This window comes from Thunnus maccoyii, chromosome 17 (assembly GCF_910596095.1).
Source record: "Thunnus maccoyii chromosome 17, fThuMac1.1, whole genome shotgun sequence".
Classification (NCBI taxonomy): Eukaryota; Metazoa; Chordata; class Actinopteri; order Scombriformes; family Scombridae; genus Thunnus; species Thunnus maccoyii.
Genome location: NC_056549.1, coordinates 7,472,386 through 7,499,020, shown reverse-complemented (window position 1 = coordinate 7,499,020; position 26,635 = coordinate 7,472,386). Strand labels below are relative to the sequence as shown.

Sequence of the window (26,635 nt, the reverse complement as noted above, 5' to 3'; positions counted from 1 at the left end):
TTAAAAACAAAGTAAATTGCAAATTACAACTGGGGTTATGTAATGGGAAATTGCTGATCACTCAATAAACACACAAAGAGAGCATTGTTAGGTTATGAAATAATGTATTCAAATAATACAGTCAGAAGTATAATGCATCATAGTTCTGGAGACAAAGATACATACTACCTTGCTATCTTTTCTGTCTGAAAAGTTGGCACTTAACTAGTCCCTTAAATACCTCTTGTACAGAATTTAAGACATCTGTTTACTAACCTTACAGGTCAGCAACCAAACCTCAGATAGAAACACAGGTCAAAAGTTCAACTAACCTAGGAACAGTCTTTCTTCACGACCACATATGACAATACATAAGCATGCACCAAGTGACATCACAAGATGACATTACTACTATATTAAATTAAGGACAAACCACACTATCCTCCAAAAGCTCATCAGATTTACACATAAACATCTTCATAACTATATTTTATCTTATCACTGGCTCAGGTAAAAGTACTACAGAATAAACTAACTGTTAAACATACAACTGCCTCATCTTACACAGCAAAGAACTAAGTACAGAGGAATTTAGAACAGGTGTGAAACACAAACTAAAACACTATCTGAAACATGTATGATATATACAGTAAATACATCAAATGATAACCCACTATTCAGTTTTCTCTCACAGTTATTATTCTCACCATTATCTCACAGTAAATAACAGCAAACATCGATTGGGTTTCAGATGATTTTCTGGACTTTCCGAGGAGTTTCTAACACTTTTAAGCATCTATCATTAAAGCTAACATTGTTTGTTTATGTTTGAGCAGCAGGGACAGTTGGTTTGTTTTGGCTTCACATGGGGCACCATAAATGTAGGAGTATTAATACTTTATTAATTAATTACCTCATTGTTGGGATGATGATAACTTAAGATACAGATGTTCAGCAGGTTTCTACCCAGAGCTGAATTATCTGCAAAGGTCTCCTCTCCAAAAACGTACACTGGGATTAAAGCCATAAAAATACCGACTTAAGCAGTTTCACATAAAAAAATCAATGTTTATCTGATGATATTCGGTGAGCACCGGATATCCAGGAGGGGCTGCTAGCTGAGCTGCTGCTAACGTTTGCCCAGCTTGCTTCTCTGATAACTTAAGATGACGTCTAAAGTTGACTCAAGTCCTTCATCTGGTTAAGATATAGATAAAAAAGGACCAAGATCTAAAATGTTTATCATAAAAATGTGAACACTGAATAAAAGTCAATTTATAACAGTTTCGGTCAAACAACCAAAGCACTGACATATTATCTTGTAAGTTTATACTCTTTGGTAGATGCTAATTGTAGCAGACAAACACAACGCTACATATTTTAGCTTTAATGTTACAAATAAAACAAAACAAATAAACTTGTTTCAATTAAAGATTAAATGCACATATACTTGGTTGAAAAACAAATAAAGAGACATCTTTGAGAGTGTCAGGTGGGGAAGCAGGAGTGGACCAAAACGCAGAGGCCGGAATGCAGATTTGATGAAAACCTCCCTTAATCACGGATGGTCAAGAACAGGCAAACAGAGCTAAACAGAACTAGCAGACGAAACAAAACGAATGATCCAACAAAGACTCAACTCAAAACCAGACCTTAAATACGGACTAAACTAATCAGGGAATGGGGAACAGGTGACGAGACACAAGGGCAGGCTGGGAGTAGTTGGCTGAGGAAACACAGGAAGCAGGGCAGGGCTGATGAGACTGATACAGGGCAGGTGTGGGGAAGACACAGAGCAGAGCAGGGCTAGCAAGGGTGAAGCAGGGCAGGTGAGGAGGAGTACATGAACACACAAGGGAAACACAGTAACAAAACCAAAACCCAGAAAACACAATATTCTAAATACAACCCACACCAACCTGTACAAGAACCACCATGAACTAAAGTATAAAACACATCAGTCTAAACAAAAGGTGGCCAAACCCACCACCCAAATATAACAAGAAAACCCATAAGACCCAAGGGACTAAACAGAAATGCAAACCAGGAGACCTCACAGAACACAAGAACATAAAAAGACCAAAAAACACACCAAGTCCAGGCAGGGTGTGACAGAGAGTTTTGGAGGCCAGCTCAACTAAGTTCGGTTTAGCTTTCCTTTTTAGAATTTGTTAAAAAAAGAAAAGAAAAAAGGAGTGTGTTTCAAGGTTTTCACGCTGAATTGTGGATAAATATTCAATTTCTTTGTTCTCAGGGGACTTTAGGTGCAGCTGGTGTCTGCAACCTGAATCTTCTGAAATAAAGGAATTTTTGGGAAGTGTAATTCTGAGTTTTTAGACACAAAAATCACACTTCAAGTCACTGTGGCCTACTCTTTCACAACAAAGTTGTAAACACATTCTTTTCATAATGTTCAAGTAATTCATGATATTTTCTGATTAATAACGGTGCTGCTGTAATAGAGTGAGTAACAGAGTTAAAGAAGTAATTTGGAGGTTAACACAACATTCAGAAACAAATATACATTCAACATATTTATTTCATTACTTCTATAACTTCAAGCATTCAAAGTGCCTTCCTATCTAATGTTCTTATCCATATATGATTAAAGTTAACACTTATGCGATTAGATTAAACCTTCAGAAACATATTCAAATATAAATTCAACACAACTCTTATTTCATAAGATAAAAACATTCAATATGACTATGAATTCAGGCAAGTCTGTCTCTTCTTAGGAATCAATATTGCTTGTTTTTATTTCATTATATATTTTGAGATACATATGGTAGTTATACACACATATTATAGTACAGGTTATCGTTTATGCCAAACAGTGTAAATCTACAAATTTTCCAGTTAAATAAAAGGATCAAACCCAGCAAGAGATCTTAGAATATCTATTTTGTTCTATATACAGTCAGCAAATACAATCTGTCCATCCAGAATCTAATTAAGTGGTTTGAGTTGGTATGCATTAAAGCCTCTCCTCAAAGATATACAGTGACAGTTCAGTACTGACTTTGACTTCTGTAGCACTTGAAAAAAAATCTGCATCTGCTCTCCTCTTGAGAAAATAATGGTATGCAAATGTATACATAACCTTGAATTACACATTATTCCTCAGAGCAGGATTGCATTTAATGTGAAATTTGTTTCCAGCCTCAGCTGATGGAGATCACAATTAGTGCCAATACTACTATTAACAATAATGGTTTTCAATCAAATCACGAAATATTATCAAAACATCTGTTGTGTTTTATAAGCTTCACTAAACAGCCCAGGAACTATAGTCTAATACAAAGCAAACACAAAGATGTGGCTGTAAATGGAGCTGCATAGTACATGTGTGAGTTGCTGTTTCCTTCTTCTTGGTCCATCTTCACAGTCTGAAATGGAGAGATGACAGACAGACTGGATTCACACACCAACAAAGTTTTAGCTCACTATTTTACAGTTGGAAGTGTACAAACTTTGCATTTCTGACACAAAATAAGGGAACATTTGAATCATGAGAAATGTTGCCACTTCTAATCTTTCAAAATCTGTATGTGTCCTGATTCATTCAACATGAAATTATTTAAAAAGATTCATAGATTTTTAAAGTTTAACATGGTGGATATATAATGACATATAACAATATATTTTTAGCCACTTTAGCATGGATCTAGGGCTAGCAATTGGTCAGTCCAAACTAATCCAGACTGAGATATCTCAACAACTATTGAATGGATTGCGGTAAAATTTGGTACAGATGTTTGTGGTCCCCAGAGGATGAATATGAATGACTTTGGTGATCCACTGACCTGCCATCTATTGTCATTATCAGGTGACGGTTTTCAAATATGAAAATCTACTGGATGGATTGGCACTTAATCTAGTACAGACATTCATGATGGTTCCTAATAACTTTAGAGATCTCCTGCCTTTTTCTCTAGTGCCACCATGAGGTTGAGTGGTTGTGGTTTTGAATGAGATGTCTATTATTGGATTGATTGCCATGAAATGCAGTAAGGACATTTACCCAAATGATTAATTGTAATAACATTGGTAACATTGGCTTAACTTTGCATCTAGATTCATCAGCATGTCAGAATTTAAATTTTGGTGACCCTTTGACTTTTCATATAGTGCTAACATCAGGTCAAAGTTTCGATTTTTCCAATACTTTGGTTTATGACGAAATACTTGCCATCAGCTTCAGTTGTACTTGGTGTTTAATGCTTATTTGGGAATGTTACCCTAATAGATGGTGAACATGTTTAACATTTCACGTGCTTAACAACAGCATGTTGGCATGCTGACATTAGCATTCAGCCAAACACAGCTGTGCAGCATGACTACACAGCTAGCATGACTGCAGACTCTTGTTTAAACATAAACAGGGTTTCCAGTGTGATCTTTAAGTAAAATAGCATAACAAACAGATGTAGATATGAGATATTCTTTCTTGCATTCTGATGAAAATATAAAACTGACAAATAAAATGACACCCAGTTGTCTTGTCTTGTTACAGATTAGAAGCAGTCATCTTTTTAAGACTCTTACTTTGAGTCTTGCTCTACTTATTTTCTTTAATGTGATGCTTTAAATGTTGTATAATAGAAGATACAGCAAATGCATGGACACAAGTAAAGGGGAGACTATTAATCAAATAATATAAGACTGACCTCTGTCTTCATTTGTCTTTTGTGTAGGTGGTTGAATTCAACTTCGTCATGCTTCCACTTTGTCCTTTTGATTTTGCCTGAGGGTAGAAGCAAACAGAGTTATGAAATGTTTTCTTCATTTTATTGTTTAATTATAGATAGATGTATTTTGTAAACTTACCGTTACAAACTTTATCAGTTCCTCTCGAACCTGTTAATAATACAAATATGTTACGTTCAAATATTACAACATAATTACTGAGTAACATTTTTGTGCCCTAGTGCACAAAATGTGCCTTTTTTGATGGCCCACCTGGCATCACATGCCTCCCATTGCACAGATAAGAATTTCACCACTAAGTCATCGATGCAGTGTTTGGTTCTGCTTATTGTAAATCAAGATTAAAATATCGCATTGGCCACCACGGTGTGAAACTGAACATCTGCTCATTGATAAAATGACAAACCTACCTTCTCCTCTGTTAAACAGCCCATTAGCAAAATGAAAAGGCCCTGCAAAACAGCAAGTGTAATTGGTTTCAAACTCTGTTTTTATGCAGATACTTTTGTTTGAAAAAAAACCAAAAATATATAGCACATTTTATACCATTACTCCTCTCAATTCCTTTCATATTCAACTCTCATTCTGCATTAGCAATTTGTGATCAATGACAACATTTTGTACCAATGCAGGAAGTAATTTGATACAAGTCAGTGAAAACTACAGGAAGGGTGTGGAGGTTAAACCATGATGACATGTACAGTACAATATCAACCAGGGATGCACCGATCAGATTGGTATTGAGCCAATACTTACCTTAATAAGCCCTACCATGAAATGACCAATTCACATTAAATACAGTTTCTTTGTCAATTTCATGAAATTCAATTTTCATAAAGTGTGTCCACTATTAATTACATTCATTAAGTCACGACAGGCTGCCTCATGTTATCTTACATAAAAATGATTCCAATGAAATCTAGGCAGTGAGGTTTACAGATTTTAAATTTGGGAAAAAGTAAGCACTGGTATCAGATGGGGAACTGGGAGTTGCTGGAATCAGAATTAGTATTGGCAAAAAAGTTGGATTGGTGCATCCCTAATATCGACATTCTGTTTGGTGTGTGGGTTGCTTTCAAATTACCTGGAAGGAATTGAGGATGGTGAAACTGTAATCAACAACTTTTGAAATGGGATCATTTCCATCCAACATGAACCCAATGAAGCCAATGGCCCATGTTACTCCAAAGAGAGGGGTCAGAGAGACCACCACTTTAAGGATACTTTTGGCTGTCGCCTTGTCATCTGTCTTGGTGCTATCAGGTACTGAGGACTTCAACAGAGTAAGAATGACGACCACCATGGAGAAGAGATTTGTCAAAGTTACAGTTCCCACAGGAAGGACGAAAGCATGCAAGGATCCCTCCAAGGGTTTTTTATAATTTAGCCAACATTTTTTCTTATCATGGTAGGGCTGGTTGGTGTATTTGTAGTACACATAGCTGGATCCCACTATTAGGATTGGGCAAACGTAGCCCACAATGCTGGAGAAGAACATGAAGGCTCTTTTCCTCACTGGGCTGAAGACAAAGATAAGCTGATGGACAAGTATGCCACTCAAGCACAGCATCCAGAAGAACATGGCTAAGAAAAAGAGGTGTTTGCATATGGTCAAAACTAAACAACAGGTGTCACTGAGAATCTCAGGATAGGAAGAAGCCAAGAAACTACTGTCACCGAGCAAGAGGAACAAAGCAATGTTAACCATGGCTGTGTGACGGAAATGTGAAAGGTTTGTCTTGACCACAGCTGACCAAACCAGAGCCTCAATGATGAGGAAGATCAGCAAGGAGCAGATGGACACACACAGGCCCACAACTGAAATCATATCTAGGATTTCATCAGATGTATCACTCTTGGACATGAGGACAGAGAATGCAGTCAAGTGGTTGCACACGCAGAGTGTGTGGTTTCCGTCACTAATGTTGGTAGAGCATCCTTCATCCGACCACCCCCTCACTGTGGTGTTCCAGAAGACGCACAAAGGTTTAGTTCCCTCTTCGCTAGGGAAGTTCATTCTAATTTCTAAAGGTGAATCATTGTTGTCTTCCAGTGTGACCGATAATAAGAGGCTGGTAGTATTTTTTTCCAGGAAGTTGTTGTTCAATTTATCTGTTAGATTTTTCACAGCAACAGTTCTTATCATTCCGAGGGTCTTGTCCAGATTCACATCAATGTCAAACACACTACAGCTGCTATCTGAGCAGAATTTAAGATCTAGATTTGGACTGTTGAATTCATTGGTCATGTTAATCTTGATATTCTTCACCATCTCTTCCACAGACAGAAGGTAATCTGATGACAAGTTCTGAATAACAGATTTGTTGTACACATCCCAGGTCCTGTTCAACATGTTGCTTGCTGCGTTGACAAAATCCTGAAATAGAAGAATGGAAAAAAAGAGAAAATCAGTGTTATGGTATATTTTATTGGTACAGGACAATATTCAATTGAATTTTTCAACAACCCAGGCAAGGTAGCCAAGTTGTCCAACACCTGCAGTTTCCAGACTCATGCTGGACTCACTGAGAATCACCTCCAGTCGATAAATTTCAGGATAATCTAGCTAAATGGATCTGAAGCTAGTTCAAGAGGTACTAACTGGAGCAGATTCTCAGCAGCACATCCACAAGTCCATTCACCTAAAACTTACCAGTAGACAAATTTTGCAGCCATATATGGGCCAGAGTGAATTTGTTACTTTGGTGAAAGAAAACAGACACATGGTCTGACAAACAGCCACAATTGGGCCACTGATTTTCTTAGCTCATATAAGATTAATTCATACTTTAAATGTGTAATGTGTCAATGATGTACAATTTTAGAGGGTATAGAGCTACACAAACTACACATTTAAACAAAAATAAGGTCTGACTTCTTTCCAAAGTTTTCAACCAAATCGCCGAGCCTTCCAAAGTGGATGGTGTTGCTCAGTTGTCATTGAGATGGTTTAGTTGTCATATGACCTAAGTATGAAATTTCTGTCACATGATAACAAAGGAGATCGAGCATACTGCACTCCAGTTTTCCTCTCTGGGCATGTATTGTTCTGTTCACTTTCTATTCTGTTGTGGTGACAACTAAACCATCTCCATGACAACTGAGCAACTCCCAACCTGCCAGCACTCCCAATTTTCCCAGGAGTCTCCCTATTTTTAACTCTTTCTCCTGCTGTGCCCCCGTTTGGTAATTTCTCCCATTAATCTCTTGATTTCATAGTGATACAAATCAAAGGGATATTTCTCAGTTTCTGTGTGGGATATGTGTCGTGGTACCTTAACCAGCACACTAGTACCAACTTCATCAAACCACCTGTTCAACAAGCATAAACATGTAGAAAAGCATATTTCCACCTGCTTTGCCCGCAGTGTCCCATATGCTTTTCTACATGTTTATGCTTGTTGAACAGGTGGTTTGCGACAGTCTTGTTGCACTTACACTAATGAGCGGAGTTGTCGTCAACTCTTTCACTTCATCCATTAACACCCTCCTCCCCGTCCCCCCCGGAAAAAAAAATCCTGTCTTTTTAAACCTAAATGTCGGCAGGTATGAACTCCGTCAGCAGAGGACAGCCATGAGATGTGGTTAAAAGATTTGGAAACAACAAGGAAGGCAGACCTTGTGTTAATCTTTTTTTTTTTTATACTGCTGTGTCCAAGGTCAAGAATGAAACTTCAAGTTCATAACTGCACATGTATTACAGTAAATGTAATAGTAATTGACAAGGGCTTACAGGTATGACACTGTCTTCTAAGGCAAAATTTACTGATGCACTGGACATAACACTTAAAATGTTGATGGAGGCGCTAAGGTCGGCCATAATGCTACTTGAATCAGTTGAATTAGTTGTAGAGCTGTTCTTAAGTCCTCCAAATATATCCATGGCCGCCTCCTGAGAAGCCCCTAGTCCCTTCTTAAAGTTCTAGAAAGGTGAAACAAAAAAACAAAAATCAGTGAACAAAAGCACACAAATTACATCCAGACACAAAATGTTGATAGTGTCTTAACAGTAGTGATCTTGGACTTGTAAGGTTCCATCTGCAATCTGAACAGCCTCTTTTGTGTCAGCTCTTGATTGCTACCTCACCCAATCACTTTTGTTTTATTAGTTTTATGGCACTGTCTCCTGCCCCCCTTTTACCCCCCATTAGTTGACATCACAAAGCTTAAAAAGTAATAACTAATTTATTTGCTCGTTTCAAATGTAAAAAAAAAATAATTTATGAAACTTGCTGACTCTGAATTAAGCTTTGTAGACAGTGGGGCACTGTATATGCACCATCTGTTGGCCAGCTGGGTGAAACAGAGTAGACACAAACTCAATTCAGTAGCTGCATAGTAGAGTTAGCATCTGATCACTAAAATGTTCAGCAATTAGCAGCTAGAGGCCTGAATTTATCTCACATTCCTTTGTTGTATCTCATTGCGATAATCTCTGAAGTAGTCACAGTAACTGATAATAACATTAAATCTTTCAAACAAACAGGATGAGCTGTGTGATTAACATTAGCAAGATAGCTTTTTTATTATGGTAGCTTATGGGAAAAAAGATTTAGCCTAAAAGATTTTAAAAAATGGCTCACAATTCAGTTGGCATTTGCATTAGTGTAATTCATAGTGTTTTTGATAAAACCATTCATTTTGAGGTTTCAAGACTTAAGATCAAGCATTGTTTTAATGTTCTTTTCAGCTAACTTAACCCTAGTCACAGAGCAGTGAGGTAACGCAGTAAAGAGGCAGAACTTGATTGGTCCTCTTGCATACATTGCAGGTAAAACCTTGTAGAACCAAGTTAGAGAATGACACAGGGGACAGAACTTTACCTGACATTTTCTTTTTTCTAATCAAGGTAATTAATGCATTGAAGTAAAATACACTTACACAAAATGTTAATAATTTTAGAATATTGCCATGTGAATAACTAATTTTTGATTTAAAAAAAAAAAAAAAAATTGAACCTTATAATCCTAAAGTCACACAGTGCTATGAGCTTTGATGCTATACTCACGTCTGCTGATTTTGTAACTGTTTTCAACTCTTGATCAACGCAGTGGAAGAACACGTCCTGCCAGGTATTGCCATTACAAGTGCGTGACTTATAGCCAAACCTGCCCTTTTCACACGTTCGGTTAATCACTGTGTCTCCAGATGGAGTGTTTGGCCAAAACTCATCCTTTTCACAAAATGTTTCACCCTCTTGGAGAACAATGTAGGGAATCATTAGTTGATGTAAGAGAAGCAAATCCAAATAAATGTAAATATAAACAAAGTAAAATTTTGAATTAATGAGACTCTGGGAAATCATCATGTCAAAACATAGACTAAGTTGAAATTCAAGCATGTTAAAACGATTAAAAGCTATATCACTAAATTTGGAATTTACAATTCTTCACAGAATCACGTACTGTAGATTACTGGAATATCCACGCGTGCACTTTTTTCTTGATTAACTGTGTTTTTAAAAGTGACATTCACGTATTGTGAGGCGTTGGATTTCTGGCAACTGATATTAGCTGTGAAAGAGTAGACCAGGTAATCCCCATCAGCTGTAGAGAAAGATAGATATTAGTTTCAGTGTTATTTTTGTTGGTTGTGGATTTTACATACATTTTGCAGGAATATTGTGAATTTCAATTTGTGTTTATGTTTCAGTTTAAGTAGGGCTGTTTTGTACTACAGCTGACAGAAAGAAGGAAGGAGGGAGGATCGATAGATTTGGGAGATAGTGAAGTTTTGTCTTACATGTATTCACTAGATTATTTTTCTCTTCACCCCTGTAGCTCCACCAAACATCAAAGCTCTCTGTGCTGTTTAAGATGGTGGCAGTGACATTCACGTTAACATTCTCACTGTCCTCCATATCCGAACAGTCCACAGTAAGAGGATTGATCTTCAGGTCGATCTCATCAGGCAGGAGTGACACTCTCAGCTGTGTCTTGGCTGTATGCCTGACTGACCCATTAGTGAATCCACACTCATATATACCTGCAGGGAACATGTAGATAATTCACACTGGATGAAATTGGGCCATACTGAACACAAATTTGTTATCAAAACAGAAAAATGAATAATAATATTAAAACTTAAATTTCTGAAAGCAGATATAAGTCACTTCCCTGTCAACAGAATTACCACGTCCCCTTTTGGGTGAAAACAAGTGCTGCAAGGGTGCCAAATTGGAAAAACTAGAAGTCACATACCTAAAAACTGCTGCGTCACATTTTGCACATCAAACGATAAAAAAACCCAGTTTACTTCCCCAAAGAGTGAAAAACAGTAAAGAAGAGATCTGTGGCTTCAGGCCATCTGCAGAGATTATGAAAATGGTAAACTCTGGGATAATTTATGTCTGTGGCAAACACTTCATCACAGGTTAGTTAAGGATACTAAAGTCAACAGCTATAATGTTAGAAGTCATAGTGGTGAATGTTGATAGTACACTGAAAGAGCAGTACATAGAAAATAATGAAAAAACAAGGAAATCCCAATTTAAATTTTTTGTCAGCCTATCAGAATTTTGCATGTCCATAGTTGCAGGGAGGACAATGCTGCTTTCAGCTCTGTGATTGGTGGTCAAGCTATAATTTTACAGAGGGCCAAGTAATTCAAATGCCAGTAAAATTGACCAATCATAACCATATCTTCCCTCTAAATAGGTGGGCTTTGTTGTCACTATTTTATGATGAGTTCGGCCCATTTTGCGCTGTGAATGGGTCCGCACCATTACAATGCCGGGACACCTGTGCTGCACCGAGTAGGCGGCGTCTTCACACCATTTGACAGTTATCGTAGCCATCAGATATGCCAGATCAGCCTCCAAAATTTCAGCGAGGTTAACACCACCATGACTACATGTTCCGTACAAACACAAACAAGTCAAAGAAGATTAATGAGATAGGTTTACATAAAATCATATTGTGAACATTACTGTCGATGCTAGCAGTTATTTGTCAGCTAAGAAAGCTACTGTGGCTTTTGTCCTGTAGGCCAACATTGTTGTTTGTTTTGTCAGATGACAATTACGTGGTTGCCACCGCTAGTTGACAGATTACACAGATTACAGGCAGATTACACTCCATTTAAACACATAGTTTAAACAGTTTTCCTGGCCTTCGCCGTTACTTGTTGAGCAGTGCACCGGCACACTGAAATGGAGATCACAAACTAGCGGGCAAAAACAGATAAACAAGCCGGGAGTATCCGTGGCTAGTGAGGATTATTCATACCTTTTTCAAGATTAACTTTTAATGAAAAGTTGGAGTTGATCTGCGAAGGAAGACCTTCACCAGAGCTAATTTGATGCAGAAAACCAAGTCTTTTTCAACTCCAGAATTTCGTTTTCAAGTAACTTACGTTAACCCTCCTGTTATGTTCCGGGTCAAATTGACCTGTTTTAAAGTTTGAAGATCTAGGAAAAATAGTTGAAAGTATTTTTTCAGTATGAAACTTCTTCTGCTTGCCTTAATTAGTGTAATCAACATATAATATGAAAATGGTTCATCTCACATATTTGCAACCACCCCCTGCATGTTTATATCATATAGATACTGTTCGGGTCAATTTGACCCAGCAGTCAAACTGGAGGTAAAAGGGTGTCAGAAATGTCAGACTATTTTTTTCTTTGCAACTGTGAGACATATTTCATCCCAATCACTCTCTCACACACACACACACACACACACACACACAGAGCACACACACACACTCAGTGCACACACAGAGCACACGCACACACACACACACACACACACACACACACACACACACACACACACACAGAGCACACACACACACACACACACACACACACACACACAGGTGCAGGTGTTATGATATTTGACGAGAACCATTTATGTTCTCGCGGGAAAACTCCACCCACATTCAGTGGACACTCAACAGGGGAGGGGCAAAACATATAAAAGATTCTCTGCATGGGAGTCCTACCAACATTACACTCTGTCAGGCAAACCTTTACAAAATGAGCAGCAGAAGCAAAAGGATGACAGTCCCTGGTCCAATCCAGTCCCAGTCCCCGGGACCCCAGCCGCTGCAGCCACGGTGAGGGACATCCAGGAGAGGACTGCACCAAGTACTACACCAGTGCGTGAGGTAAGTAAGTGTGTGTGTGTGTGTGTGTGTGTGTGTGTGTGTGTGTGTGTGTGTGTGTGTGGTGTGTGGTGCGTGTGCATGTGTGTGTATAAGTATATGAGAGTGTGTTGTGTGTGTCTTGGGATCAGCAAAAAGACACCATAGAAAAGTAATCATGGTCCTCTTGTTTCTAGGTTGCTGCTGAGGGGAAAAGAAAGAGGAAGAGGTACCAGGTCTGCAGGCCATCTGACGATAACAAGACAAGCATGACCTGTGTGAAATGTGTTAAATTTATTTGCACAAAGCACAGTGTGGTGACATGTCACTTGTGTGCTGTGTAGATGTACACACACACACACACACACACACACGTTCATATTGCGATTGCTTGTCTGTTGTATTGTTGTATTGCGATTTTGTCCATTTCTGGGTCACAAACAGTGCATGTATGTAAAACAAAATTTAAATGTTATGTTTCAATGTTATGTAAAACTATTGTGTTTCATATGTTGGTCTTTCAAAAGCAATAAAGTGGTGAAACATTTAAAAAAAAGTTTGAACATGCATTTTTTTTAATGAAAAACAAGTGAATTATCCTAATTGAACCATTACCTGTTAGAGGTAAGGAACGCCATTGCACTAAATATTGATAGAATGGTTAGTAATGGAGTTAGTAATGAAATATTCACACTGCTTGTTAGGATTTTTTTGGTTTCGGACATCTTTTGGATAATTAAACATGCACTGGGTCAAATTGACCCGGGAACACCATTGCTGTTCCTGACAAATGAACATAACAGGAGGGTTAATGCGATCATCAAAGGGTACGTTTTTAAAATCTAATAACGGCAGCCGTGCCAGCTGATACTATTATGGCTACTGCTGCCACTGTTGTATGTTAGTTAATTTTGAAAAATATGAAAAATATGCACATGCTGCTAATGTTGGCTGTGTGTGTATTTGTGGGTGTGTGTGTGTGTGTGTGTGATATGTAGGCTTATTAAATGTTGTTGGTTTTGTGTGGTAGGAGGGGTGGCTGTCATAAGAAATTAGCTGTTTTTTGTTTTGGTGATAACTTTCATTCCCTCCATGTTGCTTGCTCGTTACATTGGCTGGACTAAGTTAGTGTCTTATTTTTGTTTCAGAGCTGGAATTGTCATAGGTAACTTTTGCAGTACTATAAGAGAGACACAGTAAGTCGGGATGGTAGTTTTCCTGTTTTCCTGACAAGGGAAAGGGGGTCAGAGGGCCAAGGTTTAAGAGTCACGGTTCACTATTAAATGTAATGGTTGGAAAGGGTCAGCCTTTGCTTTTTATTTTCTCCAATTCTACCTACCTTTGGTGTGAATATGATAAAATATGGTTATTTATGGTGGAGGTAGGGTCATACATTTCCCCCAGTCACTCAGGGAGGCTCAAGGAAAAATATTTGTAGCTCCGGGGAGAAAAAAACAAAAACAAAGTCACACCTCAGCCACCCCCCTCCCTCTGATAAATAAACAGTCCCTTACTGATAGCGTTTTTGCTGCTCTGAACCCCATTAATTTAGCTATATTCTTCTTTACAGCAGCTATACATTTAAAGTTACATTTGTTCTGCTCAAGCAGTCATAGCTTTCTCCTTCTTTTAGTGACTTTCTTGCAAATCCCACAGTTGTTTACACGCTATTCAGATCTGCTAGTTACTTTAGCTCAGCTGTTAGTGATGACACTCATCAACCCCTGTTTATTTAATTTTTTCTATATAACGACACAGATTGTTGGTCGGCAATGACAGAACTGTTTGCTTGACTGGCTATAGGATTTGGGATCCTAATACCTAAAAAGCGATGCGGTTTCTTATTTTATGCTATTAAACTGGCAAAGACCTTGAAATTTGCTTTTACCACCAGTCAAATTAGAGGGACTGCTTTCACCCAAAAAAGGGGTGGGGCATGACACAAGGGAAAAGTACGTGGATGTGCTGCTTTCATCTCTACTGATTTCAGTTAGACTTCAATTTAAGCAAGATTTGTAAATGTGAAACCACTGTACTTGCCTGTCCACAAGCTTGTCACCCCCTGGAGTGTAACTGACACACAAGACTTGTATTCCTGTGTGGCACATCTTTCATTCAGTTTCACCACAGTGCCATTGTTGAGCTCAAAGCGCTCGTGCTTCGTGCTCATGTTCCAGCCAGCTCTGTCCGTCTCCTCCTCTAAAGTGCATTTCAGTGTGGGGCTGGACAAGTACTTTGTTGTTTCTGGGGCCTCTATGGTGACCATTCCTGTGTGGAAAAGGTAATATTAATACATAGTGACACAGTAGGCTAGGAGTAGGAGGTACAGCTTGTCATATGTAGCGATGTCATTAAGTCCATTAGTCCCTAGATTCATCTGTCTGTTCAAGAGAGCAGCTCTTTCCATTTTATCAGTTTATCTTAATTTAATATGCAGATTATCAGGAAACGTTTTGGTTACATTCATGCTTCAAAGGGAATAAATGCCATGGCCTTGAATTATTATTTCCACAACTGATAAAGCTTAGACAAAACCAAGATCATCAGTCGATTGTTCGTTCATCTTACTTGTTACCACTTATGATTGTTCTAGTGAGTTGCAAGAAGATGCTGTTCACTGCGGTTCACAATAACCCAGGTCTTTTTGCAATAAGCATGGCTCAGACAAAAATGGAGAGACATTAGAAATTAGCTTTTGATTATGCACCAGATGCACTTGTCCCTGTGTTGACAGTGGTGTTTTTTTAAAGACCAGATATTCAACCAAACTTTCACTATTCAAAAAAATAGTCATGTTGCAAAACAGAAAGCAGCAGATATTAGTCTATAGAGAGCATGCACTACAGCAGCTAAGAAATAATTACAGAGTCAAGGGTCATCATGATCCAAATCAACACCAAAAAACAGTAATATATTTTTACTGACCTACAGTTTCGACCAAAACTACAGCTTCAAGAGAGGTTTCCAGCTGAGACACTATGCCTTGAAGTGTAGAAGTCTCAAATTTGATGCCGACAGTTGCCTCAAAACCAACAATGCTGTTTCTTGGCCTTTAAGATTTTGGAGAGGATCAATGAAAGATGATTGGTTAAAAACAGAAAGTATCCGTATGTGATAAAAGTAATAGGAGATATGCAACTGAAATGCTTACAACATGAGACTGCTGCCTTCAAATACAATATTCGAATTGACATACATTTCATAAATGTGTTATTTTGATCATAGTGAAAACATTTGCAAGCACTGGTTTCACCAGTCCCTTATTTATCTGTTGTTGATTGGGTGAGTGTTGATTGGCCAGTGAGTCTCCTAAGAATGACGTGTATTTACTACTAATGTGCAACAGCAAAACATTCTTAGGTATTATTTGTTTAGAGTCTAACACTAAAAAACTGAGCTAATCTGCTTCATCAGTGCTGCGTGATTGACCTTGACATAAATTTGGAAGAAAATGTTATTTTCATGTAGGAACCCAAAGGCCCCATGCTTTGTACACTCATCATCCACCCTGACCACATTTCCTGAACTGGAAGAATGTAGCCAGTGAACAAAATCCAAAATTACATTTGTTCAGAAAAAAAAAAAGTATTTAGCCAAACCATTTACAGATATATAAATGTCATTTTTAAGAGACAGGGTTGCAAAACTTATGTAGTCATGAGGAGGGATCACTGAGTATCTAAGGTGGTTATGTCATGATCTTGACATGCTAATATATCATCAGTTCAAATAGTTTAAGGTGGCGTCACATACAGTGATCTATGCTCATGTTTAAGGTGTTTTCAGACAGGATGTGACCCAAGTTTTAGTTAAGTGACGTGAATTTCACCAATGGATTTTTTTTTTAGTCTGTGTTCATAAGTCCCAAACTGGCAGGTAAAGCACAGACTGTACAGACGTTAGCCATAACTTGCTAGCCATGTACGCACTAGGGATGTGCAGAGGCCAGCATTTGTATTTGTATCTATATTTGTTGAGGCAGTACATTTGTACTTGTATTCGAATAAAAATGGAAATAGGCGTAAAAATCCAGTTTTTATTTTATTACGCTTTTAATTTTAGGATATAAAAGTGTTAAAATAAGTGTTTATGAATAAACCACCTTACAAAGCAAATGACTGTGCTGACTACTGACCTAAACTGAATGCATCACCAATGTGCAGACAGAACTCTACTTATTAATACATCCATAACACAGAGACAGTTCAGTGTGTAACGTGTAGAGAAGAACTTCAAAGGTGATTCTTACTTTGCACTTTTCATTTATTGCCTATTTTTTACAACCTAACTTGTGGAAAGGAGATGTGGAACAATAGGTTATGGAGAGTCCCTTGTAAGCACTTCGCTTGTGTCAGTAGCTCAGTTTTATCTCTGGCGAACACTCCAAATTCCAGGAGTGATGTCCATATTAGGAAATGTTTGTCATGTAGCAGGTGGATGTGACTCCCCAGATCAGAGGAGAGAGACTGAGATAGCAATGTAACTGACCTGTGCGATGGTGTTTGACATGTTTGTTTTTTTCCCCGAAATAAATAATTTTTAAAATATTTGTACGAAACAAATATTTGTAAAAAAGACCCACAATTTGTGCTTTACTAAATAACATTTATATTCGGCTAAACCCATAGTACACACCAGTGTGTGTGGGGAAATCCTGTGACAGCTAAGATTCTGACTGATCTCAAAAACCACCAGGAACTCCTGCTCTTCCTATATTTTTTCCTTTAGACTCTTCTCTTATTTCCTTTTTTAATGAAGTCTCTGTATATGCAAAAAAATAAATGACACTTCAAAATAATAAATCAATAAGTTTACAAAGTACAATACCTCTGACGAGTTACATTCAGGGACTCAAAGCCATTCAGTTCTTTAAAGGCAGTTTCAAGCTTTAAAAAGAAAGAACATTAAATCATTTACATTTGAATGTTTGTAATGACAGTAGAAATGTGAATATAAACATAGAGTTATTACAAAAACTAAATATCAAACATTTTCAGGAATATATCAGTATAAATTTGAGATGAGAAGCAGATGTACCTTTGTTGTTTTGGATGAATCCCAGGTGGATTTCGACATAATTGATCCATTGATTTTAACTGTGTTGATTGCAAACATTATCGTTACTGTCAGTTCTGATATCACATCGTATCCCAGCAAACATTGGTTGGATGGTGACATGACATCATGGGAATCAAGTAAAATCACCATTTAACTGAAGTGTGCACAACTTTTGAATACAAATATGCGTACACAAGAGTCAATGTCTCCTGTTGGTTGCTATTTTCTGCTTGGACCTGACTTCAAAAAGACCTTCTCAAGATTTCATCGTGGAATACCTTTATTCATGATTAGTTCTTTCATTTTTTTATACAAAAATGTTTAAATGTGTCTTTAATTGGCTGTGAGCGGACGTGCTAAAATGACATCCTCTCCGCAAAGAATAAATGTATAGGCGGAATCTACTTCATATTCTTTTTTAAAAAATTTTATTTACTCTGTAGTCTACTGCTACATACTGTATGTGGTAACTTTTTAAATCAGTTGAACAAAGGAGTTATTATTGAGTCACATAACTTTATCAATTTGTCTTATTGATGTTTTATTCCTCTGTTCTGTTACACCAAAAAAAAAAAAAAACAATTTTGGGACACAGTTTTGCATTCTGCATTCTTGATATTTACATGACACCGGTTTCCAACAAAAATACATTTAAAGAAAAACTGTCTTATTGATGCTTGACATGAGCGAAGCATCATCCCACCTCGCGAGAATTCATCTAGCTCTCCACGAGAGATGAGAGTTGCACATGTGCAGCGTTTGCAACCACCAGTTGTCTGAAACGCAACAAGCACAAGAGGACAGAAACGATGCAGATATAACGCTGTTATGTGAGTTTGTTGAAGGAGTTTTCTCTCATGTCAGCAAATATGTTCTGTAACGTTCCTGTTGATGAGAGGTGATTTAGAGCATCTGGGCTCCTCACATAAGTGGAAACTGGAGAGAAGTGAATCACAAGTAATTAAAAGGTTTACCGTTTCAAATAAGTAGATTATCTATAAGCATTTTTCTCAGTTTTGTTTATCCTAATAAAATGTTGTTGCATGTCAGTATCAACACAGTGTGTTTCTACAAATATTTTTGAAATGGACCCTTATACTCTTCTGTTTATTGTCTTAAGAGTGTGTTATACTGTCTTACAGCTAAGTGCACAATATAATAGTCTGCCTTCTCTGCCTCTTGTGTGAACATGTTCCACTGCCAGTTCCTGACAAGTTTGAATAAGTTAACAAAAACGAGCTGTGGGATTCAGCCTTCAACTTTTACTTCTCAGTAGACAGAGGCAGAGAAGGAAACCACCGAAGGGAGAGAGATAGATAAGGCTATGAATGAATAGAAGGAACATTATGCGTTAATCAAAAGACACCTGTTAGGATGACTAATATGGGATGCTCTGTGACTCACGCCTGTATGTACAAATACGATTATTGAATTTCATACAATATCTCTTTCAGCCTATAGCAAAGTGGCAGATCTGCATTTGAAAATGTGAACTCTGTTCATTGCAATAAAACTCTGGAAGACAACTTGCTCTCTTTGATTTCAACTTTAAATTTCCACGACAGTTTTACATATCATTTACTGATGAACAGGATTATTTTGGAAGTGCCACGTCATTAAAACGTCTTGCAGCTGCCTAGGTCAGACCGTCAACTATTTTAGAACATAATAAATTGTTAATTTAGACATATAGGAAGCAATAGAATGCATATCGTATACATACACTTTTACAGAATAGCTATAAAGGCCTGTTGATAATGGCAAGAACATATTTCGACTTTGTTGGAAAGCCCAGGGAGGACAACCAGGTGAGAGCCAGGTAATGTCCCAGATGTTGGTTCAACCTTCATTTTGGAACTATTTTTGAACCATTACAGGATGTGTTGGGGGGACGATCAGACAGCGGTCATACACCGTAATGTTTGCTGGGATATTGTCCACAACACAAGAATAAAAAATACAAAAATCTAATAACACAGTAGTATAACTATCAAGTTACAGCCATCCTTATTCCACTCATACAAATCACCAGAAATCATCACCAGAAAGTAGTGGTACAAATTGTACAAAGGCAAAAATTCATCATGCATCTGGACCGTTACCTTGGAATTTGGCAATGCAGAGTGGTGTGATGTGCGACACGTTTTGTGTGCATGTAGATTCACTGCAACATTTTTCAGTGTAGCACACATCGTTGCTCCAAATGTATCCATCAGAGCAGTTGCAATTGGATTGATTTCCAACGATCAGGCACTCTGGAGAGAGAAACACAGGTGCTGAGATTTCTGGCTTTTCTAAACTCTAAGATGTAGCATCCTCAATGTCTTCTTATAGCTGAAATATAAATTTGTTTCATATTACAACTGTGCGGTCTATGCTGAGCTGTGTTGCATCTCCCCTACCTCTATCCCTTTCCCCCTCACTGTATTAAAGAAGAACTGTTTGGAATGATAAACCTAGAAACAAGAAATGGTTCCAGGAATATACCTGAAATCACTCCACTGTCTAAAAGGGTCACATCGTGGGGAGCGCTGTTGGTATCGTTCACTTGGATGTCAGTTGAATTCAAAGCTGACAGGATGGTCTCGATTTCCAGTGTGACATTACTCTCCACCATCAGCTCACCATTGTATGCATCGTCTACAACAACAGGAGATATTTTAACATGTTATTTTTTTAAGCTGAAAAGGGATTGCATACAAGAGCACCTTTTTATTTTGTCATTAGAGATGCTACAAATTAAACATACTAGTTTAGTATGTGAGATATCAAAACATGGTGGACAAAAGGTTTTCCCTGTTTCCCTTATTGTACTATCAATGCTGAGGGTCTGTTTGCCTACATAACATACATTATACAGGAACAGAATAACCATCAGTCACCTTTGACTGTATCTCTTAGAAATGTGACATAAATGTCATTTTGCACTGTAACTATACATTAAGCCTACAGTACATGTTACATTACAGTATATCGCTTTAGAATTATATGAATTGTAATTGTAATTGTAATTAGGACTATATATATGGTAAAAATATTTGTAAAAATACATACATCTACACAGATGTACTGTAATGCATTTAAAAATAGCTGATGTCAAATGGAAGGACATGACTGAACATGATAGTGGGTATATGATATAGATAGTGGGTATACGTTACATACATATAGTGGACATATAGGATAGTATACTCTGAAAATGGAAAGTTTTATTTTATTTCTTAATTTTTTGGTTAAACGTGAGTCTGCCATCTAAATTCCAGTGGATGGTAGGTCTCCCAGTGTAATCCTGGCATAGCTGAGGATCTGTGGAAGTTTTCTGAGGAATTTTACTGAAGTGCTCTATGTGATGTATGATCTTCTGCCTCACCTGCTGCATGGACCTGCAATGGCAAGAACAGGCAGAGAACAGAATTAATCTTTCTGTCATGGGTGTGATTCAATCTTGTGTCAAATTACAATATAAAACATTTATTCCAAAACACTTTTAAATAAAACAAAACAAATATGCAATATACATACAAAAGTTAGTTAATAAAAATATTTACATACATGTAACATTCAATACTGCATGCATCAGGATATAATTTATAAAAATTAAATTAAAAATTAACATAAAAATAAAAGAACAAAACGGAAGTTTAAAGATCCCCTTCAGGCACATGTATTATAAGAGATATTCTGCTTGGAATAATAATTTGTGTGTCTGATGTAGTTTTTACACACATGCAAAAAAACAAAAAAAAAAAACAAAGAAAAAAACAACAACAACAGAAAAACATTTAAAAATCCAGAATCTATTAATATGCAAATCTTGCTAATTTCAAAAGTTTGGGCTGCTGGACACAAGATGTCTCCTATACTGGAGGCTTCAAGTTTCCACATCACACATGTCTGAGATGAGACATGACACATCTTGTTTATGTAGGCAAATGTCTAGTCTGTTATGAAAGAATAAATAGAGACAAGGTTTTGTGCAGTAATGCATAAGTGCGAAGCAGACTGAGACAAAAGCATTCAATACTGCGTGCATCAGGATATAATTTATAAAAATTAAATTAAAAATTAACATTAAAATAAAAGAACAAAACGGAAGTTTAAAGATCCCCTTCAGGCACATGTATTATAAGAGATATTCTGCTTGGAATAATAATTTGTGTGTCTGATGTAGTTTTTACACACATGCAAAAAAACAAAAAAAAAAAACAAAGAAAAAAACAACAACAACAGAAAAACATTTAAAAATCCAGAATCTATTAATATGCAAATCTTGCTAATTTCAAAAGTTTGGGCTGCTGGACACAAGATGTCTCCTATACTGGAGGCTTCAAGTTTCCACATCACACATGTCTGAGATGAGACATGACACATCTTGTTTATGTAGGCAAATGTCTAGTCTGTTATGAAAGAATAAATAGAGACAAGGTTTTGTGCAGTAATGCATAAGTGCGAAGCAGACTGAGACAAAAGCCAGTTAAAGGCTAAAGTGAAGAGATAAGTTTTTAGCTTCCTTTTAAAAATATTTAGTGAGCTGGCTTCCCTGATATTTATTGATGGTGTGTTCCACAGTTTATGGGTGTTACTGACAAAGGCTGCATCCCTGATTTTCTTTCAGTTGTTACTGGGAATCTCCAATAAACCAGCAGCAGATGATCGCAGTGTTCTTGACGGCAGATAGTTAACAAGGGATTGATTATTGATTATCTTGCAGGAAACAGGTGTCTGCAGACAGAGAAGTATGACTGCGCACGAGGTGCCTGTGTTGACAGTCGTGTTGGGTGGAGGCTGAAAGTATAGAATGATTCTGTGAACTGTCCAATGGGCTGCTCTTGCTGCAGAGCTCGGGGAGCCCATATGCATACACTTTAGGAACGTAAAGGCAGTTGGACTGCAAAAGGATACTGTGTCTCTGGTATTTAGTTGCCACCTAACTAGACAAGCTGATATTTCAGTTGCAATGACAGTACTGTGCATCATTCTGCACAGTGAAGCTCAAACATCCAAGTAAAGGAACAATTTAAAAAAATGTTTAAGTGGGGAACTTTATACAACATCCTTTTAAAATCATAGCTATAATCCTGACCAGCAATATCTTACTGATTAAACTGAGAAGCATTATTACCTGACAGTAGATGTACAGAGCTCCAATCAGAAACTTCAAGACCCTGGAATCCATTGTATTTCTAGTGGGAAAAAGATATCAGATTAACCAACAGTAGCATCAACTTAGAGACCAAAAATACTGATGTATACAAAATACACACACTCACAAATGCACATAAAGTAAATGTACTTACACTCATTTGAGAACCTCAAATCATATCAAGGGTTTACATAATGTTTAAAATTTGCTCAAAGATATATCAGCTTCACGGGTCTTAAATCAACACTCATGAAGGACTTTTGAGCTTATTTAAAGGTGCAGTGTGTAGAATTTAGTGGAGTCTAGCAGAAAGGACTTGGCAGAAATGGAATGTAATATTCATAAATATGTTTTCATTAGTGTATAATCACCTGAAAATAAGAATAATTGTTATTTTGTTACCTTAGTATGAGCCCTTTATGTCTACCTAGGGAGTGGGTCCTCTTCCACTGAGGCTGCCATGTTGCACTGCCATGTTTCTACAGTAGCCCAGAAAGGACAAACCAAACACTGGCTCTAGATAGGGCCTTTCACATTTTTCGCAAATTTTCACAGCCACCATAGGTTCTCCACTTGGTGGGAGAGGGGGAGGGGAGGTGTTTTCACTTGGTTGCAATCTGCAACCTCACCACTAGATGCCACTAAATTCTACACACTGGACCTTTAAAGCAACACTAATGATTGGGTTGTAGTATGCATTGCAGCCTCTAGGGACTTCTACCAGACCCATAGACTTTTAGCTTGTTGGTTTAATGGTGGTAAACTAATGCAAGGCCCCTCTCCTGTGGAACCATCTTCCAGATTCGGTCCAGAGGGCAGACACCCTCTCTACGTTTAAGAGTAGGCTTAAAACTTTCTTTTTTGATAAAGCTTACAGTTAAGGCTGACCAGGCTTGCCTTGGTTCAGCTCCTAGTTATACTGCTATAGGCCTAAACTGCCAGGGGACTTCTCATGAGGCAATAAGCACCTCTCTTCTCCTCCTCCTCTCCATCTGTATGCATTCATGTACCATTAATGCATGCTACCAACTTGGCTTCTTCCCCAGAGTTTTTGTGCTTTCTCATCTCACAGGAAAATCCAGAGTCAGAGTTGTGGGCCATGGCTGCAGAGACGGTGTGGGGATGGTGGGGTGGTTCCATGAGTGTCCTGCCTTGACACCTTCTCCTGCCATTACTGGTATTATTTCTAGTCATATCTCTATTAATGTTATTGTTGTTACTGTTATTGTTGTGGTTATTATACTGATGGTAGATGGCTGCCCACCTAGAGCCCAGTTCTGCTTGAGGTTTCTTCCCGTTAAAGGGGAGTTTTTCCTTGCCGCTCTCGCCAAGTGCTTGCTCATGGGGGAATTGTTGGGTCTCTGTAAATTAAAGAGTGCAGTCTAGACCTGCTCTATGTGAGATGCCCTGAGATAACTTTTTATGATTTGGTGTTATATAAATAAAATTAAATTGAATTGAACTGTTTAATCATACCCGGTATAATTATATTATATAACTCAGATGAAATAAATAATAATAATAATACTTCTTAAGCTTATAATGTTAATTTCTGTTGAGATTGGCAGAGGTGATAATAGGGAATAAAACTGTCACACAAGCTTCCAAAAGTAGACTTTAGAGCTCAGAATCAATGTATTGCTGGTGTTTAATTATGAAGCAAATTGTTCATGTTTGGGATTAGATACAGTAAATCTGTTTCCATTCATTATTGTATTTTCTAGGAAGAAAAAACACTTTTCATACCCTCTGTACAACCTGGTGCATTTCTTGGTTAAGAATAATTTTCCCCAATAAAAGTAAGAGTAAATCACCCATTCACTTACTCGATTCTTCACAGTCAAGTCACTTAATCATGTAAATTGAGAAATCTCCATGCAGTCCACCTTAATGATAACCCTAAATGTTGTATTAGCTGTCTGTTCTATAGCTCCTGTTAGCAAAATACTGACTGGACTGTTCTTGATCGCAGGAGTATCATGTAAAATGTTGCACTGAATGGTACAACAATGTCATTTTAACATGAAAGGTTTAAGGATTCTAACACAATAATAATCAGGATTCTCATATTTAAACAAGACTCAGTCAGTTTAGACTTAAGAGGATATATGACTTTGTAGAGGAAGTAAGGGAGTGGTTGTTACAACATTTAACATTAAGTCAGTCATATGTTTTTTAAGGTGTTACACTAAAACCTTAATATAAGGAATGAATCTGTCTACAGTAAAGCTAAGTGCTTGTAAAATGAAGTACCTGCTTAGATCCTATTTTTTCAAAAACAATAAAAATACATTAATAAAAGGCTCTCACCTTGGCTTCACACACAGCACTGTACAGAAAGCAGATGATTACCCCATCAACCTGGATGCAATTACCAAACAGGGATCCGACTGTACTTCATATCTATGAGGTGCGCATCAGAATTAGAGTCAAAGTAAGTGAGCACATCCGTCAGAAAGACTTGGTCAGACTGGAAAGGACGTGTGCAAGTGTGTGTATTAAAGGTGGTGATGGTGAAGCTGGGGAGGTGTTATGGGGGAGACTGATGTCCTGGCTTTGTGATGTAAGACCATTTGCATTTATGGAATATTTCCACGCCAGCCGGATATGTCAGCATATGTACAGAGCATTTACATATAAGTTTATGCTGAAGGTAATCATAACACAGGTAGCCTTTCTTCAGCAACACAAACAGATCTGTGTAAGATTTAACAAGATAAGTAGGTAATGGGATAAATAGATAAAGGTATTAATCAATGTGGGTTTTTCGCAGCAGCAAAAGTACAGTAATAGGAGAAGGAAATTAGACTCTGAGCACAAAACTAGAATATGAAATGAAGATCAGAAAACAGGCAACAGTGAAAGGATTAAACTACAGTGTGTAAGCTATAGACTGTCACCTTTGAAGAAATGCATGTTAAAGTATTTTTTAAGTAAAAAATATTAAACACTTCCTATCTTAGGGAACAAAGCCAACCAGAGAGAAACAAACAATCAGTCACTTCCCTGGTCATTTAAATATGTCTCAACTTAAGTCATGCCACACATCAGGTCACAGTCAGGCAGAGAAAAACATATTGAAGGCAGTGAAGTTGGCTGTAGATAGTGCATGCATATTTGAAACATCTGTCTCTTGTCTAATTTTCATATAATCCCTTATTTACTTAAGGTTAGCAAACTAACACGTTTGATATTTGCATAGCAGTAAAACTGACGTAATGATCCTTGGAGACTTTGAGCTCTGGTACAAACAGCTGTGTCTGTAAGAAGGTCTGTACTGGCGTATATTTTTAAGAGGCCAATATGAAAAGTTACAGGGATCAACAGACCTCTGCCTTTTCACATTTCAGGGGTGACTACTGTGGCACGTGGCATTTCTCCATCGAGATCATGAAGATTTTCTTACCAGAGACAACCTTCACCTTAGTTGGTGCAACAGCATCAATAATATTTGTAATTTTAGAACAGAAATTATCTACAAGCTCATAAGCTGAGACCCAAGAGAGGGCGGATGTGGAAGAGAAAGCCTGAATAAATATTTCACTAGTGTTTTCAGTGATATGCCACATATCCAGTCACTGCAGCACAGGCTTGTGCTGTTGATAGGCCTCACTCACGTAGTACTGAGGAGGTCATAAATCACTACGACTGATTTTTTGT

The 26,635-nt window shown here is 37.6% G+C and overlaps 2 protein-coding genes across 2 annotated transcripts in view; both read right to left on the bottom strand.

The window, feature by feature from the left end:
* Window positions 1–1,669, bottom strand: part of LOC121882394 (adhesion G-protein coupled receptor F3-like) — a 30,575-nt gene extending 28,906 nt beyond the window's left edge. The window contains exon 1 of the mRNA XM_042390631.1: window positions 893–1,669. Within this exon, the coding sequence (XP_042246565.1) occupies window positions 893–897 (5 nt within the window). The 5' untranslated portion in view covers window positions 898–1,669. The remainder of the gene's footprint in view (window positions 1–892) is intronic.
* A 1,044-nt stretch (window positions 1,670–2,713) lies between these two features.
* On the bottom strand, window positions 2,714–25,481 carry LOC121882395 (adhesion G protein-coupled receptor F4-like). Its single transcript, XM_042390632.1, has 18 exons — window positions 25,286–25,481; window positions 22,955–23,015; window positions 21,203–21,215; window positions 20,320–20,472; window positions 19,935–20,087; window positions 17,812–17,870; window positions 17,602–17,660; window positions 15,700–15,824; window positions 14,815–15,042; window positions 10,432–10,674; window positions 10,095–10,235; window positions 9,698–9,885; window positions 8,423–8,611; window positions 5,774–7,066; window positions 5,100–5,141; window positions 4,810–4,839; window positions 4,650–4,726; window positions 2,714–3,368 (listed from the first exon to the last, which is right to left on the bottom strand). Exons 2-17 carry the CDS (start codon window positions 23,006–23,008, stop codon window positions 4,658–4,660), a joined length of 3,039 nt encoding a protein of 1,012 aa, XP_042246566.1. The 5' UTR covers window positions 23,009–23,015; window positions 25,286–25,481; the 3' UTR covers window positions 2,714–3,368; window positions 4,650–4,657.
* Between the last annotated feature and the right edge of the window lie 1,154 nt (window positions 25,482–26,635).